The sequence below is a fragment of the Sinohyriopsis cumingii genome, chromosome 3 (assembly GCF_028554795.1).
Source record: "Sinohyriopsis cumingii isolate HCF-2022 chromosome 3, ASM2855479v2, whole genome shotgun sequence".
Taxonomy (NCBI): Eukaryota; Metazoa; Mollusca; class Bivalvia; order Unionida; family Unionidae; genus Sinohyriopsis; species Sinohyriopsis cumingii.
Window position 1 is genome coordinate 154,513,016 of NC_142963.1, and position 20,822 is coordinate 154,533,837.

At 41.4% G+C, this 20,822-nt stretch overlaps 1 protein-coding gene across 1 annotated transcript; it reads left to right on the forward strand.

Annotated features, from left to right (window-relative positions):
* The first annotated feature begins 2,341 nt into the window (after window positions 1–2,341).
* Window positions 2,342–4,200, forward strand: LOC149804187 (putative G protein-coupled receptor 173). Its single transcript, XM_089954065.1, has one exon. The coding sequence runs from the start codon at window positions 2,342–2,344 to the stop codon at window positions 3,470–3,472; it is 1,131 nt and encodes a 376-aa protein (XP_089810191.1). The 3' UTR covers window positions 3,473–4,200.
* The last annotated feature ends 16,622 nt before the right edge of the window (window positions 4,201–20,822 follow it).

A 20,822-nucleotide genomic window follows, 5' to 3' on the forward strand; every position in this document is an offset into this window, starting at 1 on the left:
GTCCTACGTGAAGAACAGTGCATATCTGATTTTAAACACATTGGTTAGATTGTATACTCTAATTTGCCCACCGATAGAAGCTTAGATTCTCCTGTCACTTACGATAGACTGCATGTACCAAGTATGCCCAGCCATAATGTATCGACCACATATAAACGTGATCTTCTTGAGCCAATACCCATGTATGTGAACAACACTCTTCACGGAAGGACATACTTTCCCGCGCATGTCTGAAATCTATGGGCGTACGTACTGACACATTTGAGGACAGGGAGCCAGTATATACTGTCACAATATTCATGAAGCAAATACATCCAGGACATGTGAAAAAACATACAAAGTAAAATTGTTAGTCATTAATTAAGATGATAAATTCTACGTCTTATTTGCGATTTAGCTATTTCTATATCAAAGCAAAATGCAGGCTGGAAAGAAGAGAATAGTTGAAGAAATTTTATATTTCCGCTAAAGTAGTTCTTAATGTATGTGAATTTAATGGATATTTCGTAGCCTGAAACCCTTTTATCAATCAAACTCGTAAGTCGAATGTTACCTACATTAAGTGTTGTTTCATTTGCTTTGATGTTTGCTTCAAGACATTCCAACTTGAAAATGAAGTAGCATTCCCAGAAACCGAAAGACAACTCATTGTTGTTGTTGTAGTGTTTAACGCCATTTTTCAGCACACGATAGGCTATACATGGCGGCCAGTATTAATGGTGGATGGAGAACCCGGGAAAACCCCGAAAAGAACCACAGACCCACGAGAAGCTACTGGCAAGCTTTCTCACATACCCACATAGGCCGAATCCGAGACTCGAACCCACGCAGACAGAGGTGAGATGGCAGTGATCCGTAACGGAGAGCGCTTTAGACCACTCGGGGCCCCTAAAGACAACTCGTAAAATACAAACATGTCGCACACGCAAATACCACTAAGTAAAGGAAGAGGATATAAATAACCCATTATATTATAAAAGACACACTTGACAGTTGCATGAATTTGTGTCTGTGTCAATGAAACTACAGTTAAGTTCCTGTAGTAGGTAAAACGTGTTTGTAGGGCTTATATTCCTTTTTTGAACTGGAGACTTGTATTGGTTATACATCGATTCAACACTATCTGAACGCAGCCTGAAGTTTCACCACAAATTGTGAAATGAAATCGATCAAAAACAAAACGATAGAACGAAACTCTTAAAAAAATAATAGTTTGATAAACGTCTGTGATAATAACCTTTAATTGCCACACCAAGACTATTAAAAGCCTTGTTGTTTGTTATTACTTTGGTACACTGCAGTATCACATGCTTTTTTTTAAAGCGGGCTGCTGACTTCAAATGAAGCTGGGCTTATTTCAAAATGCAAAATAGCCGTTATCGCAAAGATCTAAAAAGCTTATAATTTTAGCCCGTTTTAAATTGACTCGAAATTTTCAAAATTCTACTGACGCTAAGATGAAATAAGACAAGTCATAAAAGTGGCTTATAATCGCATTACACTTGAAATTATAATTCGTTGCAAGTATTACGACTGAAGTGTAATTCGTTGCAAGCGTTCGAATAAAGTATAATTCGTCCAAGTGTTCGTATTAAAGTGTCCTGATTAGGTATCTTAATGAACAACGCACTGTTATTGAGAAATATTCTCTAATTGTGCCATTAAGAATGAATATAAATTTACTAGCGATTTTGGAACTGCGTGTATTTGTCTTTCAGTCTGTACCGTGTGTGCATCGTCCACAGGTAAATTTGCAGAGTTTAGGCTCATCTTACCGGCTTGTGTTTGCCTGAGGACTGCAGCAAATGATCAATACAAAAAGACTATTGCTATTCCGCCAATGTGGGCTGAGGTGGGACGTTTCTGCAATAACAATAACATGAATATCGACACGGCTGATCAGATATGCTGCAGGCAATATCCAGAACGCCGTGCGCCCACGGGATCTGGCTTAGTTTGTGATTAAAAAGAAAAGCTAGCCTCCATAAGGGATGGATTGGTGATTTATGATACTTCATTATGCTGTGGTAAATAAGGCTTGCACGAACAAATTCCTTAGAATTGAAAGAGGTAGTGGATTATTCGGCTGACATTACTAGGAGCTGCACTATGGACATCATGTATATTATAAAAGTACTAAATTAAGAGATTTGGCAGAAGACACGTGAATGAGAATGTTGCTTTATCTTTTATTTTTAGTCAGTAATGAAACTATTTAGAGTGGCATGTATCTTAAACATATGGCTTGTCCTTCTGTCGGAGTCGGCTGTTCACGTGCAAACGTTCGGTATATTAATAAGAACTGTACCAGTAACAAGGCTTACTCAGTATCACAACTAACATGGAAAATACTTCTGATCTGCATCCATATGTAACATACGGTAGTGAAGGTTACTTTGCGTCAGCCCTAGGAATTATTGTTGTTTTCGGAATTCTTGGAAACGCACTGATAATTTTTGTAATAGTTTATGATAAACATCGGCATAAGGTTTCATATTACTATGTAGTTTGTTTTTCGCTGTCCAACATTTGCAGATCATTTATGTGCCTGTCTTTATCCTTGTCAGCCGCCCTCGGAGGCAGTTATGTCCACAGCACAACTTCGTGTAACATACTGGCTTTTGCAAATTCCTTCTTCGTTTACAGCTCGGCGAACGCCTTACTATTGTTGGCTATCGACAGGTATGCATCAATAACGTTTAGCAGAGCCTACGACAGGTGTACGAAAGGATGTTTCAGTCTGTGCACAGTCTCTATTGTGTGGATAATTTCATTCATAGTGGCTTTTCTTCCAGTTTTTGGAGTCGGTCGGTATAGATACATAGACTCGGAGTTGCAGTGCACCTTTTATCACAGAAGGTACGAGCATAATGACACCCTGGGATACGTTATATTCTTTGTTTCATTGATGGTAGCATTTCTTGTCCTTTACGGCAAAATATTCTTGTTTAAGCGAGCACACCGTCGCATGTGTCCCTTACAATACGAGCCGGCGAGGAGTACTGACTGGAATTTCTTCGGCCCCGGAGCAAACCTGCAAGCAATGATCAACCTTCTGAATGGTTTCACGGGATTGCGTAATCCTATGGGAAGTCTAGTCCAAAATATTCCTCAGACGTTTGGTCGCGTCGTCAACCTCCGAGTTGTTCCAAATGGACATTTCATAAGAATGTGTTTCCTATCGTCAGTGATATATTGTGCTGTGTGGACACCATATGTTGTGCGAATTCTTGCTCACGTTTTTGGATATGACAGTTTTATTTCTGACAAAGTTGTATTTTCATTCACGTTACTGAGTCATTCGCATATTGTGCTATGTCCTATTGTAATGGTACTTTTCCCAAGTCCTCTTCGTTCTTCTTTGTGTACTATGATTCTAAGTTGCAAAAAGAAGTCGAAATATTTCATGTTGAGGAGAAATGGATCACGAGAAAAGGAGGAAAATATTCATTGTATTGAGTTATACGGCTAACAATAAACTGGGACATTAGAGTTAAAGAAATAAAAGTTGCAACTGATTTTGTCAGTGTGTAATCTCATAATGTTATCATTTGCAGTATCAGTGTATAATCTCATTCTGTTATCATCTGCAGTAGCAATGTATAATCTCTTCTATCAGTATCAGTGTTTATCCTGAAATAGTGACCAGGTGCTTTTTTATTAACAGTATGCACTTTCAAAGGGTTAGCAGGTGCCCCCTTTAGTAACTTTAATCTCACAGGATTATGCTATTCCCTTCCTGTTTCTTTTAATTCTTGATCGAATTTAAAAAGGAAAGCATCAAGGATATAAAATATGCACAAAACGTAGTCATTTTATTAATCAATTTATAATTTCTAACCTGGTTGTCACCAGGGGGTCCCTAAGACTGTCATCTTCTGCGCATTTCAAACCAAACGGAAGATTCGTTACTAAAGCAACGCCATATTTGCGATTGTGTGTCTACTTTTATATCAGACAATCGATGTGATGTAGGTCGCTCTCTTCAATAACTTCTGAATAATTTCTTAAAATTCCATAACATTCCTTAGAACACACGTACGTAAGAGTTAAACTTTTTCATGTAGTTCAATTTCCTTTTAGAGCATTAAACTAGACATTACATATATTGGGTGCAGACGACAGTTTTTGTTGAAAATGGACTGTTCTAGAAATCGGAAAAGGACAGTGAACAGTCTGTCCGGTTCTTCAGAACGACAGCTTTCGTTTGGTAGAAACGTGAAAAAGATGACAATCATTTTAAAAATTATAATTTGATGATTGAAGTGACTATGTTTTGTGCATTTTTATATCCTTTATGCTTCTCCGTTTTAAAATCGGTACGGGAGTACAAAAAAACGGGAGAGTAAACGAATACTATAGCAGTTGCTCCTTCTTTTAGCAGCATTATCTCGTCTGATATTGCTATTAGCTGCTTCTATTAGTAACAGTATGTAATACCATAGGGTTAGCAAGTACTTCTTTCTGTTATCAATATGTAATACCACAGAGTTAGCAAGTGCTTCTTTCTGTAACAACATATAATTTCACAGGGTTGGTAAATGCTTCTTTTTGTAACAAAATGTCATTTTATAAGGTTAGCAAATGGTTCCTTCAGTAGCAGTGTACAATCCTATATGGGTAGCAAATGCTTCTTTAAGTAATTGTAAGGATCTCATATGAGATTAGCGACTGCTTATTCTTTCAGTAACAGTAGGTAATCTCATAACGCACTGCGAGAATTTTAAAGTAACTAAATGACAAACAGATACGAAAGGATGAAGTTTAGCAAGCTGTGTGACTCATTCCGATACCATATGTACAAGCACGCTGGACTTACCACGATACCATATCTACAAGTATGCTGGACTTACTATGATACCATATCTACAATTATGTTGGACTTGCTATGATACCATATCTACAAGTATGCTGGACTTACTATGATACCATATCTACAAGTATGCTGGACTTACTATGATACCATATCTACAAGTATGCTGGACTTACTATGATACAATATGTACAAATACGCTGGACTTACTATGATACCATATGTACAAGTACGTTGGACTTAACTATGATACAATATGTACAAATACGCTGGACTTACTATGATACCATATGTACAAGTACGTTGGACTTACTATGATACAATATGTACAAATACGCTGGACTTACTATGATACCATATGTACAAGTACGTTGGACCTACTATGATACCATATATATATAAGTATGCTTGACTTACCATGATACCATATCTAGAAGTACGCTGGACTTATTAAGATACCATATGTACAGGAACGCTGGACTTACAATGATACCATATGTACAAATACGCTGGACTTATTATGATACCATATATACAAGTATGTTGGACTTACTGTGATACCATATATATATACTGTGTTGTTTAAAGTGTTTCAGCCACATTGAGAGTTAGTTCAGTCTGATAAAGTTTTAGTTGTGCGTTCGTTTGCTTTTTTTCCAGTACCATTTTCCTTTTTTATGATTCGTTATTCCAAGGTAATCAACATCGTTATTTTAATGTCAAAAAGCTATAATCGGTGACGAAGCTAAATGGCTAAAGGTTTATGATTTGAAGGCCAGTATTTAGATGATATCTATCGCATTGTCAGTAGGTAATGGGTTAAGGAGATGCTTTGCTAAGGTGAATGACATGTTAGATAGGTTTATTTCACGCATATCACGATTACACCAAATAAGGGTTGCAGCCAGCCACATTCACTAATATTAAAAGATTTGGGAATTTCTACATTAACATTTAGAGTCTAAGTCAAAATAGGGCAATGGAATAGTAGTGAATGGGGTCACCCTAGCGTCAAGGGGAATTAGCATTACAGAACCCCTTGGGTCACTCTAGCGTCAAGGGAAATTTAACATGGGGAAAAATCGTGGGTCACTCTAGCGTCAAGGGGAATTGAACATGGGGAAAAAGTCTTGGGTCACTCTAGCGTCAAGGGAAATTGAACATGCGGAAAAAAGTCTTGGGTCACTCTAGCGTCAAGGGAAATTGAACATGGGGAATAGAGTTTGGGCTTGTCTAGGGACAAGGGGAATTGAACATGGGGAATAGAGTTTGGGTCTGTCTAGGGACAAGGGGAATTTAACATGGGATTTTTTTATTAAAAGAAACAAAAATTTTAAAAAAGGGTAGGCAATCGAAAGTCAATCTCTTTTCGAGACCTATGAGTGGCCCTGAAAAGGGCCTTTGGGTTTATGTTAATGTATCCATTAACATAAAGGGCACCGCATTGGTCTTCTTCTTGTCCTTAGGCTGCGTCTCACTGTTGGCCCGTAAATCAACACTCTTTTGAGGCATCCTTGTCTTTCTACGTAGATCCTACGTATCCACAGACTGGTATCTGTCCTGTGGACAACGGTCCACTTGGATCGGACATACATTAGCATGTCCGTCCTAAACATCATTGAAGACACAAGGGTGGATGATTCAACTATGGTCCACATCTTGAGGCGACGAGAACAGGTGAATCAATGCAGTGAATTGCGCTTATTTATAGGTAGAGGAAGGATTGAAACGGATTGAGTTCATTCACCAATCCAAACACGCGTTACAAAATTCAGTCAGCCCGCATCCAATCCGAAGAGAACAGTCTGTGACGTCACGTGGTCTATATAGATTCGCTAGCGCCTGTATGTAGTCAATCTATGCGAGACAGTGATTCAACATGACGGAGACTCAGAAAACGATTCATTGGGGTGCACCAGCAGTGGAGACCACCCAAGGGAACCCGGACTTACTTTCAGAAGAGGTACATTGGGATTTTGTGGATTTTCTTACCTCGCAAGAATCTGTTCCGGAACCTTCGTTACCTTCTTCATTACCGCAAGTGGAGAATTTTAGACAGAGACAGAAAGAAGAATTGGAGAAATTTATACAACGACAAAAGGAAGCGGAACAAGCTTTTCTCCTACAGCAACAGCAGCAAGAAGAAGAGGTAAGAAAAAAACAACAACAACAACAAGAAGTAGCAGCAAAGAAACAAGAGGGTGAAAATCAAACGGTCACGGTACTGTTGGACATTTTAGCGGAGTTAAGAAGTCTGAAACAAATGTATCAGACTTCTTTATTACGACCAAAGAGAATACGACCTTCCCGAGCTAAACACGTCAACCCTGTGACTAAGCCTACCGTACCACCCTTAGTGATTTCAACCAAATCATCATCATCATCAACAGTACGCAATCCAGAAGTAGGCCTCGGCCGTGGCAAAGGCTTAAGGCAGTTAAAGTTGATTGCTTAAACTCACCCCTACACCATAAAAACCAAAGGCCCTTTTCAGGGCCACCCACGTCTCTCGAAAAGAAATACAATTTCAATTGCCAATAACTCAAAAAAAACCCAAACCATTTTACCCCTATAGTACGTGTATATGAGTGCGTGAGTGTACGTTCTTATTTTAAAATCAAAACTCAAAGACACTTACCTTATATAATTAATGTAATCTTTTATCCATAGTTACAATTCAATTCACAATTCACAACAGAGCACTTTAAAAAGTTCATAAACTTCTTCTGTCTCAATTTTTAGTCTCTCTCTTTTTTAAATTTCTTCACCCTCACATTCTTCCCTTCTTCTTTTCTTCTCCTGTTTCTTTTTCTTTACCTCGCTGCTTTCTTCCTCTGAAGAATCCCTCTCTTCCTCTGAAGAATCCCTCTTTTCTTCTGACTCCTCTTGTTTCTTTTTTGGGCAATCTGGAGACCAATGTCCTTTTTCTTGACAACAATAACAGGTATCTTGACTTTTGTCTTTTCTAGCCCCTTTTTTTCTTTTTTGATGGTCTGAACACTCTGAAGACCAATGCCCTTTCTTCTGACAGATATAGCAAGTATCTTGACTTTTATCTCGAAAGGAGGGAGAGTAGTCCGTCGGCTGGTCTGAAGAGAATTTTCTAATGACCCCTCGCAAAGCTCTGATGAAACGTTCCATCTCGGTAGTCTCTTCCATCGTTGTGCTCGGTTTGAGAGTGAAATGAATAGTCAAAAGACAAGACACACACCCTTTTATATACGCTGGTCTGCCATGACTATAAATTAGTTTATGGTGTTTAAACTTGAGTCATTTGACGTTTTGCACTCAAGATGAAACGATCCAATACATTTGAGAAGAAAGAAGAAGAAGAAAGTAAGAGGCAGAAACGTGATCTATCGCCTCGTACCAGAGCTGAAGTCTTGGCACAAATTCATGCCAGTGATTTTGAAGAGGACATGAGTGAACCAGAATTCGAACCCTCTAAACAAAGTTCGCCACCCTTAGTCAACCCTGAAAAATACTATTCCATTCGAGAGACGGAAAAGCGCTCCTCTAGAAAATTTAGAACCACGGCTTACAAATACACGGTGAAGTTTAAAGATTTCAAGTCCGACGTACCGTTAGAGAAAGCAGAAGGGTTCATCACCGGAGTGTGGGATTCTTTGCTCACCACACTCATGCGACAATGTCAACCCAAAGAAGACGATCGCTTGAGACTTTCCATACAACACGACGGTTTGAAATCCCCTGTTTGGATCGAGTTTAGCACCCCTGCAGAATTGACACTTCCAAAGTCATGGACAAAATTCAACACGTGCAACAATCTAATGACCAGTTTGACATCACCGATGGAAAAGCCACACTGGACATGACCCACGTCTCTCCTCCTCAAGGGATTGGACGCAAAAAGGTCTTATTGGTGGACGACCTTAGCAACACCAAAACAAGTCTCGTCCGAATTAACAACCCTCAAGACCAGATGTGTTTAGCCCGTGCCATCGTGGTGGGACGAACCTATGCCAGCAAGAACGACACGGCAGAATGGAAAAGAGCCTGGAAAATTATTCAACAATCGGACCGAGCCAAACAACGAAACGAAGCAGAACTCCTGTTGCAACAAGCTGGCCTGTCCAAAGACACACCCTGTGGCATTCCTGAGATGCAAAAATTGCAAGATGTCCTAGCTCCACGCTACACCTTGAAAGTGCACCCTCAAGAAGTGCGTGGGCCTCTGTTGTTTCGAGGCCAAGATTTTAAGGATGGAAAATACATTCATGTCTATTATCACGATGAACATTTCGATACCATTACCAGTATCACCCGATTCCTGGGATATGTTTATTATTGTGAGAAATGTGACCATGGTTATAACAATCGAGAGCAACACAAGCATGGTTGATTGAAATGCTCAGGATGTTTGGCCTCTCCACCCTGTCTGAGCGAAGGACCAGTGCCTTGTTCAACTTGTCTGCAACGTTTGTCAGTCCTACCTGTTACCAACAACATATGAAGACGCAAGGTTCACAGCAGAAATGTGCTTGTCAACTGCTGAGATTGTGCCCTACGTGTGGACAAGGCATACGTACCAATAGTGCCAAGGCACACATGTTGAGGAAAGAAAAAATGTCACATTTGTCACCACATTGTGGACTTGGAACATCAATGTTACGTGCAAAAATACCAACCCCAACCAGAGGAAGAGGACGGTCACAAGAAGAAGAATAAAGGCAATTTCATCTTTTTCGATTTCGAATGCATGCAAGAGACTGGCATTCACGTTCCTAATTTCTGCGTGGCTCATCGAGCGTGCGAGAAGTGCATTCAAGAACCTATTTTCAGTCATTGCCCTCACTGCACCAAGATTCCTGGAGGGCGTGAAAAAATCTTTCGAGGACCGAACACGTTAGCCGATTTTGCCCAATGGGTCTTAGACCCCATCGACAAGACGTGGAGCCAAGAGGACATCGAACGTTACGGAGATTGTCATCGCCTTGCCACGGTGATGGCTCACAATTTCTCCGGATACGATGGACAGTTTCTTCTCAGATACTATACGGAACAAGGCACCGAGCGTCCTAAAGTGACGTTGAACGGAGCCAAAATCATTTTCATGCAAGTAGGACAAGTACAGTTTAAAGATTCGATGAGTTACTTGGCCATGCCTTTGAGTCGAATGCCTAAAACGTTTGGAATGACAGAAATGGCTAAAGGGTACTTTCCACACTTTTTCAATACTGAAGCCAATCAACACGCCGTTCTACCCCATTTACCTGAGGCTCACTATTACGACCCCGACAACATGCGTACCTAACAACGAGAAGCTTTCTACGCTTGGTATCAGGCTCACGCCTCGGACCCTTTCGACTTTCAGGAAGAAATGCTAAAGTATTGTCGTTCCGACGTGGACATTTTACGGCGTTGCTGTGGAAAATTTCGAGAACTGTTCATGGAACACGGAGGGGTCGATCCTTTGAAAGAAGCTTGCACCTTTGCCAAAGCGTGTTCCTTAGTGTATCGACAACGATTCATGCCTGAAAACACAGTGGCTGTCATCAGCCCTCAAACGACCAACTATGTCAAACGTCAATACTCGGTCAAAGTCCTACGTTGGTTACATTACTTGTGCGACAAGGAAGACAAATGGATTCAGCATGCCTGCAACGGAGGAGGCGAAAAGACCATCGGAACGTATTCGGTCGATGGCTGGGACTTAGAAAACCCCAAGATCGTGTACGAGTTTAACGGTTGCTTATTTCACGGATGTCCCGTCTGTTACCCTGACCGTGGCACTAAAAATCAGCTTTTGCAACGAACCATGGAAGACTTGTACCAGGACACTTGTCAGCGGCGCCTAAAGTTGGAACAGGAAGGATACCAAGTGGTGGAAATGTGGGAACACGAGTACGATCACCGTATGAAAACCGATCCCGAGTTCAAACGCCTCGTGGAAAGTTACAAGCTGATGGACCCCCTGAACCCGAGGGATAGTTTGTACGGAGGAAGGACCAATGCCACCTGTTTGCTGTACCAAGCCGACGAAGAGAAAGGAGAAGAAATCAAATACTTGGACGTGTGTTCGCTGTATCCCTACGTGTGCAAATATTGTCGCTTTCCTGTAGGGCACCCACAATTGTTAACGGAACACATCGATCTGAAAAACATTCGACAAAACGAAGGCTTGATCAAGTGTAAAGTAGCAGCAGGGAGGGCGAATCGGACATTTTGTCCAAACGTCATTTGGTTTAATTAATACTTTCTGCACTCAGCGGATCCGGTGTCGTCAGCGCCCGGTAAAAAAAAACGACGTCGTCGTCGGGGGATCGTCCAATCGTCATTTGGTTTAATTAATACCTTCTGCGCGCCGATCGCAGCGTCGTCAGCTTCCGGTAAAAAAGCGCGACGACCGCGTCGATGTCATCGCCCTCCCTGCTGCTAAGTGGCTACTTACAATTTAACCGAATATTTGGTCAAGTCCGATACGATATCGTGTCCGAGGATCATGTAAATTTATCGTTACAAATCCATGTGGGGTCGACTGAGCATGACTAAAAAAGTTTCGAAAAACATTTAAGTCCATGTCACCGCCGCACCACGTCTGCCAAATATTTCGTAGCGTGTGTGTATCAACGCCGTTGAATACAGCAAGAATATTACAGTTGTCTCTGATTACTTTTGGAATCTGAGTGTATCGTTGAGTGACATATATCACGTCAGTGTTTTTATGCCTGCCTCTAGAAAATATCCTAGCTGGGTTTTTTTGATTGTCTAACATAACATCATCGTACACGACTAGATTGTTGACGTCGCCATCAATATCATCGATACCTGGTGCATCATTGATATCTGTAATAAACTCAATAACATTTTTTTCAGCGATAGCTGATGCATTCTCGTTGAAATCTTTCAACACCTCGTAGCATCGTTGATCATCTACACTAGGAGCAACTAAATACAACTTATCCCACTTCATCCATCTCATTATTAAATTGAGTAACAATTGCGTCTTGCCGGATCCGGATGGTCCGATGATAATCATCCGGATCGAGTTTGGTAACGCTGCAACATGCTTAACTGGTTCTCTTGTTTTAGTCGCCGAAAAATCAATTATATTCATATCTCTATACATAAATTATGGATCTATATTGTGTAAAGTGTAGAGTGCGTACTGGCACAAATGATATGACAACCGTTACAACAAGAAATAATAGATCGGCACTTACTGGTAAGTGTGTACAATGCGGTATAAAGAAATTTAGATTTATTTCTATTAAACCCGGGGATGTTTTAAAAAAAAGCGAGGAGGTGATATTGCAGCCAAGTTATCAAAACTCCCCGGAACACCGTGGGCAAAGTATCCAGGAGAAAAACACCTCCCAGGATATAGCTACTGTGGCCCCGGAACGCGATTAGATATCAGACTCGATGATCAAAATCGGCCCAAACCCGGTGAGTATCCAATAAACGCTATCGATAAGGCGTGTCATGCTCATGATGTTGCTTACTACAAAAGTAGCGATCTGCAACAGCGTCATATCGCGGACGTAAAATTAATTCACGCGTTAAATGCTATTCCTGATAAATCCTTCAAAGAAAAATTGGCCTCATGGTTAGTAAAATCGGCTATGAAAGGTAAATTAATGATTGGAAGCGGAGCTTCTCGCGCTGGTAATTGAAAACGCTAGCGTTTATAATAACAACATGGAATCCATCTATTATTCTCCGAGAGGATACTGGAAGGGGAAGGCCGCAATTGGTAAGCTTGCAAGCGCTGCAAAAGTAACGAGGGCCACTGCGGCTAATTGGTTATCCAAACAGGCTATATGGCAAATCTATCTACCACCGCCTAAACAAATCAACTTCTCGCGCTTTGATGTCAGCGTACCTAATGAAGTTCATCAGGCTGATATACTATTTTTGCCGCATGACAACGGTTACAAATACGCGCTAACCGTAGTTGATGTTGCGAGTCGATACAAACAAGCGGAGCCGTTAAAAACAAAGTCAGCAACTGAAGTAGCCGATGCGTTTGGGCGAATTTATCGAAGAGGTCCTCTGCGCTGGCCAAATCTATTACAAGTTGATCCCGGTAGTGAATTTCGCGGCGCTGTTCTATCAACGCTGAAACATCATAGCGTCGCGGTACGACGAGGTGATACTGCGCTACATCGTGATCAGGCAATTGTTGAACGATTCAATCGGACTCTTGCTGAACGGTTATTTGGATATCAATACGCGAAGGAATTCATCCAAGAAAAACGATCTCGTGAATGGGTTAAAAGGTTGCCAGGCGTAATTTCCGCGTTAAATAACGAGATTACCCGAGCAATCAACATGAAGCCCAGCGACGCGATTAAATACGAGCATATACCCGGAAGATCAAAAATAGATAGCGTTTCCAAGCCGATTCTCGGCGATGTCACTGTTAGATATCTGTATGAACCAGGAGAGCTTGAAGGCGGTAAAAAAAGAGCTACTGATCCTATCTGGAGTGTTACCACACATAACATATCAACGATAACACGATCAACTAATAGACCACCGATCTATAGACTGGATTCAACTGCCCCACAGCGGGGGTTTACACGCGAGCAACTACAAGTGATACCTAACGATACTCAATTGCCCCCGCGTGGTCTTAACTAGCGCCGTTGCGTCTATTACACTCAAGACAGGTCAACCTCACATTGGTTTTGACATGACCGAGACTGTTATCGATCCTGTCCACGGTAAATTGGCGAGCGTCTTTATCCGAATAACGCCAACGCATTATACAATTGCAACTCGCGCAGTGATTATTCTGTTGTTGTCGTAACGCAATTATTAATTCGGCATCAATATTAAAACGCCGCTGTTTTTTTTTATCCTGTTGGCGGTAACCCGAGAGTTTTCTATCAATGACGCTTGCATCGATGATGTCGTTGTCGTTGGTGACTCCGTCACTGACTCCGTCAATAACAATTCTTCGAAGCTGATTTATCCTCCGTACTCTGGACACTGCAAGATAGACTAGATTTGACCATTCGATGCGATTATCAACCATCCAAACAATTGTGTCCGTGATAGTCAGTCCCTGCGAGGAATGTATTGTCGTTGCGTATCCTAGCGTCCACGGGGATTTATCAGCACGTAGCGCGTCCTCGACGACGCTGATATCAACGAGCACGATATCATTCAGCACGAGAATTTGTTTTTTTGTCCCTGACGCTGTCGGGGCCGGGATTTCAACTTCAATGTTCTGCCGCCGTGTATCCGCGGGTCTATAACATAACGGCACTGGGCGCGTTGGAAACTTTTCCTTATGCAACGTAAACAACTTCCGCTGAAGTGTGTCTCTGACTATCTTTCTACTCGCTACAATCAAATCGTTTGGTCTCCATGTTTCCCAAAATTCATTTATTGGAGTTTCGGGAATCACCTCGCGGATTATTTCACATTGAACTCTATCCGGCTGTAATCTGATTAATTTTTTAACCTCGCGCAGTTGTTCATCAAGTGCTCGGTAATCAGTATCGGTTTCTTCATAATAGTCCACAAAACCCTTTAACCAATCATGTGGGCCCTCGCCGACAAATGGTGGTGGTTGACCATGATCTCCGCACATTATCACCGCTGTATTCGCGAGCAGCAACCAATCAAGAAACATTTGTAAAACATCTAACGAAACAGTACATATTTCATCCCAGATGATAACCTCAGGAATAAATTTTTCGCCCATTCGATCAGGAGTCCACTCACCGCCGCTGTATCGAAAAAAGCTGTGATAAGTAACGGCGTCAACATTTCGTTGTTTTATCTCTCGCGCTAGTCTATGGGTCGGTGTAAGCACGATTATACTTGCCCGCGTTCGAAATAATTCAATTGCCCGAGTCGTCTTTCCTGACCCGCCACAGCCGCTTAAATAAACTGTTTTATGTCTACAAATTGGATCAGAACACGGTGGTGCATTAGACCATTCTGACAATTTATCACCGCGTAAGTAGTTGTTTTCAACGGTGACATCTGCTGACGGGGAATAATCGCGTCGTATTTCTTTTTTAATTCTCCATGTACCCCAACTCTCGTCCGGACTAGTAAACTCGACTATGTTTCCCTTATACTTTACGTCTATATAAAATGAATCAATCGCAACTCTAACCGCGGTGTCGGGAAATCTATTTATCATAGAGAATAAATTGATAGCGGCGTAACCCAGCATAGACGCCCTCAAATGTGGATATGCCGGGCTGTCTCCATCGCTGTAAGTAACAACTGTACCCAACCTTGTTCCATTGGACAAGAAAGCTGTTTTACAGTTCACGTATTTATTTTTCGCCACTGCGTCCTTGATTACGAAATCATATTCTGCGTCATCTATAATCAGCCGTGAGCAATATCGTTTGTAGTCGCAGTTTTTTCCACCTTGTGTGAACTTACCGATTATTCTTCTACCGAGATCTTTTGCCTCGCGGTTTCGTTGGTTGAATATCTTTTTGGACCATTCGATGATATATTCCTCGTCGGCATCAATGTGTTTTCTGGACTCGTCAATTATGCTATCTAGACGCTCCGGTTCTGGTAACCAGACTTCAGTCTGCGCCCGGTATGATATAATCGCGTCACTGACAATCAACGAAACTAGCATTTCACAATCAATCATATACCGTAGCAGCGCTATTGGCAACCACTTCTTTTCAGTCATGTGTCTACCGATCCAAATATAACAACAGCGATGAAGTCCTGCCGCGAATTCAAATGATACTATGCGAGCGAATCCGGTTAAATCAAAATCTGGCAGTGGTCCATTAATAGCAACACGAGTCATTTCATGTCTGGGGTGTCCAAATCGTTTAAAGTACTCAGCGGCGGTTCCATACCCGAGAAAACTCGCTGGATAACAGGCAACCATATCAACGGAAATCATAGCGTCGCGGTTGTATTCAGTGTTCCATAGTCCACCGTGATAGTATTCCAAACAACTGGATTGTACATCCGGTAGAAATTCCTTGCGTGTTGGACTCCACGCATTTTTCCTTGCTGCAACATGAGCCGCAACCGATGGAATCGTAAAACAATTTGTTAGCAGTTGTTCATCATGCTCCTCAAATTCCATGGCGGTTTTTTTCATCTTGTTGTGAAACGCTTCAGTGCGATATAATTCACCGTTTGGTCTTACAAACTGATCAAAGGTATCAGCATCGTTTTCAGCGCTGCGAAGTAACCACACTGATACAGGGTCGTTTTTACACAAACAAGCAATAGCATCAAATAGTTTCCTCTCCGCGAGAAAACCATCTTGCATAAATTCCCCCGGGATATACTTTACTGTTCTATCCCGTGGAAATACTGTGATCGCGGGCGTCCACGCGTGTTCGTTATGATCAATAATTTTAATTGGGGCTCCCTTTGATTTATACTTTGATTCGTGTAATACTTCACCGGTTATCGTTGTAACGGTTATTGGAAATCTCAACGACGTTTCTAATCTCGCTATGTCGCTGATGGTTGCTCCTCGCTCGCGCACTGTCTCCTCCCACTGGTTGATTTTGCTACGTCGTAAATCAGTCAATTTGTTTCCTCGACATGCATTTGTAAAATGCTCTATTACTCGTTCTGCTACACAATTTATCCCCGTTGACTGTTTCATCGGCGCTAGTTTTCCGATATCAGGTTTCTTATTTAACGGGTATATTCCATAAACAACTGCTGTTTCAGGATACGCTCGTTCATAGTATGGTCTGTCAATTCCGGTTAACAGCCCCGGCTTGGAGTCGCGGCTAACAATGACTGTTTTCTTGTCGCTGAGAACTGGTTCAAATTTATCACGTATGATCCAATTACCTGATTCCACCCGGACAATGAATTTTACTCTAAAGAAATACTTTTTACCGTCAAGTTGTGATATTATCGTTGCTGCGCGGTTGTCGTTCATGGTAGCATCAACAACGCCATCAATTCGAAATGTTGACCAACTATGAGATGCACCATCACGCTTGAATTCATTGATACAATCGCGTATTTTATTCAACAGGGTTCTATCGTTTATTAACGCTTTTGGTGCGTCCTTGAGGACTCTGTCGAGATTAAACCTAATATTTTTCCAGGGCTTAATTGCTGCTAATCTCTCGAACTCATCCATATAATTAAAACAAGTATTTAAATGAAAGAATATGGTATAATGAATCACTGCAAATGGTTGATGATTGGGTCGACAACCCCGTGCAATAAATCATGTAGAGGTGAATTCTGCGGGTATCATTTACAAAGCGTTCGTAATGGTTCTCTTGGCCCCCTCCCGTGCTTGGTTTGCCACGTTGGTGTAAGAGGAAAATCGCAGTTGTGTATCAATTGTGGCGGAAAGCGATACAGAGAGTTAAAGCGTTATTACGATAAACGAATAAAAAACGCCGTCATTGACCCCACCGCTGACTCCGTCAAGGACAAATTCATCAAAACTCCTCAAGACTACATTGAAAGGTTTATAATTAAACCAAATAATGAATTAGACAAGTAGTATTATTATACAAATGAACCAAGAGTTCAGACCTCACCCTGTGCTCGTCAATTACGAGGCATCTCGCGACGGCGTTGTTCGAAACCGTAGACTGAAGAAGCCGGTTGGCACTGTAAATAATCACGGATACTTGAGGTTTGGTGCGGGGGGAAAAAGCTATTACGTTCATAGAATAATCTATGAAGCGTTTAACGGATTGATCAACGACGGTCTCGTTATTGATCACATTAATTCTAATTATCAAGATAACAGACTGTGTAATTTGCAAGCTATCTCTCAGAGTGAAAACAGTAAAAAAGGCCAAACTGGTAAGTGCTCAAAGCAAGCAAGGGGCGTCAAATCGTTTGATACAATAACGCACGAAGAAAAAATATTTCGGTCAATGAATGAAGCCGGTAAATACTTTGACATTTGTAGAACCTCAGTGCGATTTGTTGCAAAACGAGTATATCAAACAGCGATCTCAAAAAAGACTGGGCACAGAATTCGATTTTCATATATAAATATCAACGAGTGATGAAGTCACCATGACGAGGTCACCATGACAGTGTGACGTTACAATTAATTGTCTGTTTCAAAGAAAACGAATTATCCTACGGTTTCATCGAAGTATTTAGTGTTGTTAACACACCTTCGGAATTGATACGCAGAGTTCATTTTGTAAAAATATTTTTTTTTATTTAAAAATAAGATGTTTTATAAGAATATGAATATCGAAGACATTAATAATATATTAGCCGAGATTTCAAAATTAAAAAATCAAGGAATTGAATTATCTGATGGTCTCAACAGCGAAAAAATATTATCCGATTATGAGATTATTAACGAACAATCGAAACGGGGGCGTTTTACCCTGGCCCGCGAGTACTTTTTTATAAAACGATTACAACATACGATTAATGAGAACCTGTACCACAATGACGTAAATGCATTCATTGGACTATTTACTGCCGTTGAAATAATACGAAAAAAACTTGGACGTGTTTATGAACGACGCCGGGAGATTTCTAGTAAGATCAAAAACATTAGAAGGATTATAGACGAAAACTCCGTGGAGCCGCCGATGGCACATATTCCCCTGCCACACTCGGCGGGAAATTAGAAATTGCGAAGCAATTGCAATAATGGTAGGCGAATCACTCACTACTCGGCTAGCCAGAGAGCGGCTAGCGGCGCTTAAAAAGTTCATACCGTTACGAGACAGGGTCCGAGAACAACTTCAAACGCGGCAGCAACTACAAACTGATTTTACTGTTGGAAGCGAACAACTGTTTGCTCCGATAACGAGTGCAACCAAGGATGTGAAAACAGCGATATACGGGGATATTCCCGACGAAGAAAGAAAGAAAAAGGCGCCACTGCTTGGCGTACTTGAAAAGATAGCGGCTCAGACCGAACAAACAAAAAGGTCTTTAGAAACACCTTCTGCGGAAATAGCGGTTGCTACAACACGGAGGCCACCACCACTCGCTATAACGGACCCACAAGAACCTTATGTTACAATGGCCGACGAAGAAGAACTAGGTGCTACTGCGAAAGAACCAGAAGAAGAAATACCGGAAGAAATACCGGAAGAAATACCGAAAAAAAAAGAGAAAGGGGAGAATATACCCCGTAATGTACTTAAAAAGGACACAATAGATAAAATTAGAGGCTTCAGCGAGGAAGAATTAGTTAATTTTACTGTCACAAATTTTGCTAAGAGCACATGAGATAAGAAGCATATCAATAGCGGTTACGAGGAAAATGTAAAGGAGTTAAAGGATTGGGCAAGAATAGTGTATTTAGCGAGTATACACAAGGACGAAATACCACGTCGTGGTGGCCCTAATTACAAAGCATTCCTCGATAAGGTTAAAAGTGCAAAACCAAAAAAAGGAGAAGGATACAGCGGTGTGGTTGAAAACGCTTGTCCTGGTAGTGTTCTCAGTGATATATCACGGCTGGAAGTACTAATCGGAGGAAAACGAGCCGGAAATAACTCTCCGGAAATAATCAATGAGGCCGCTGATATTTGCAGGCGTTTATTTGCAGGCGGTATCATGGACATTAATGCATATCGAACGCTCATAGACGAGCTCGTGGATGATTAATTGGAAAACTGGTGTTTTTATAATAAAGATGATCATACACTACAACCATGATAAACCAGTACTCGTCTACGTGGTAAACTCGCGATTGCCTGTTTACCGCGCGTACTATGGAGATGGTCTCGGTAATACCATTGCGGGGTTATTTACAAGAATGGCTCCAAAAGTGGCGCCGTTAGCCAAACAATTAGGAATGAAAGCTATTGATGTTATTCGTGATAGGGGTATTAGTGCTATTGGAGATGTTGCCGGAAAGGCGTTTTCTGCAGCAAAGGACAAACTAATGTCGTTGGTGAGAAAAAGAAAACAGAAACCACCGGTGATGCCATCAACGACAGTGATGCCTGCAAATGTCAGTAAAGTAATAAATAACGCCGTGGAAGAAAAATTAGAGTCGTTGGCGGCTCAGTCATCCACCGATGCAACAACCAACGCGCTCATGAACGCGATAGCGGGAAGTGGCCTTAAACAGAATTCAAAGAATTTACGACGAAAACGACGTTGATGAATTGCAATTGAAAACATCAACATGATAAATAATAAAATGTTTGCGCGAACCGCTGATCCCGCGTTTGATATGGACGCCCCAGTGCGCAGGGATGATTCTGTCCGTGATTATCAATATTATTCTTATCATGCAACACAACCGCATCTACGATCGCGAATTGAACTTCAAGTCCAAGATACCAGTAAATACTTTTTGCCGTGTGAAGCGTTTATCGAAATTGAGGGAGAACTCGTGACAAATGCTGCCGATAATGCACCATACGACAACAACCCGGTTATCCGAGTTGGTTTCGTCAACAACGGCGTAATGGCGTTATTTGAGAGCGCAAAATATCTCATTGACGGGCGAGAAATTGAATCAATAGAACGTGATGTTGATGTTGCAACGACGATAATCGGGCTAGCGAGATACTCAGATGATTATGCAAGGTCGGCTGGTCCGTCTATGATGTTTGCGAAGGATATTACCGATAACGCTGAACACAACCAGTTTTCTAGGGTAAAGGCAGCACATGCCGCCTCGGTTAATCCAGCACCGGCCGGGTATGTAAGACCAGCTGGGGATTTTGATGTCATAAATGTTATTACTAATTACAATCTAGGGTTTGCAACACGAGTAGGGATGTTGCAAGGACAACGCCGACAGTTTTCATGCGCGATTCCACTGCATCATATATTCGGATTCTGTAGAAACGTCAGAAAAGTCATCTATGGGGCTAAGCATACAGTAGTACTCGTGCGAAAGGGCAATGATAATGATGCAATCTGGCATGATGCTGGTGTTGCCGACGGTAAGGTCAATATAAAGAATATAGTATTGTGGATGCCAGTAATGACCCCATCAATCACCGCAGAACAGCGATTACTCTCATTCATGGAGACAGGTGGTAAATCACTGTTGAGTTGGCTTACAGTAGCCACTGATGCTAAAGAGGATAATATGGATGGTATATTTACA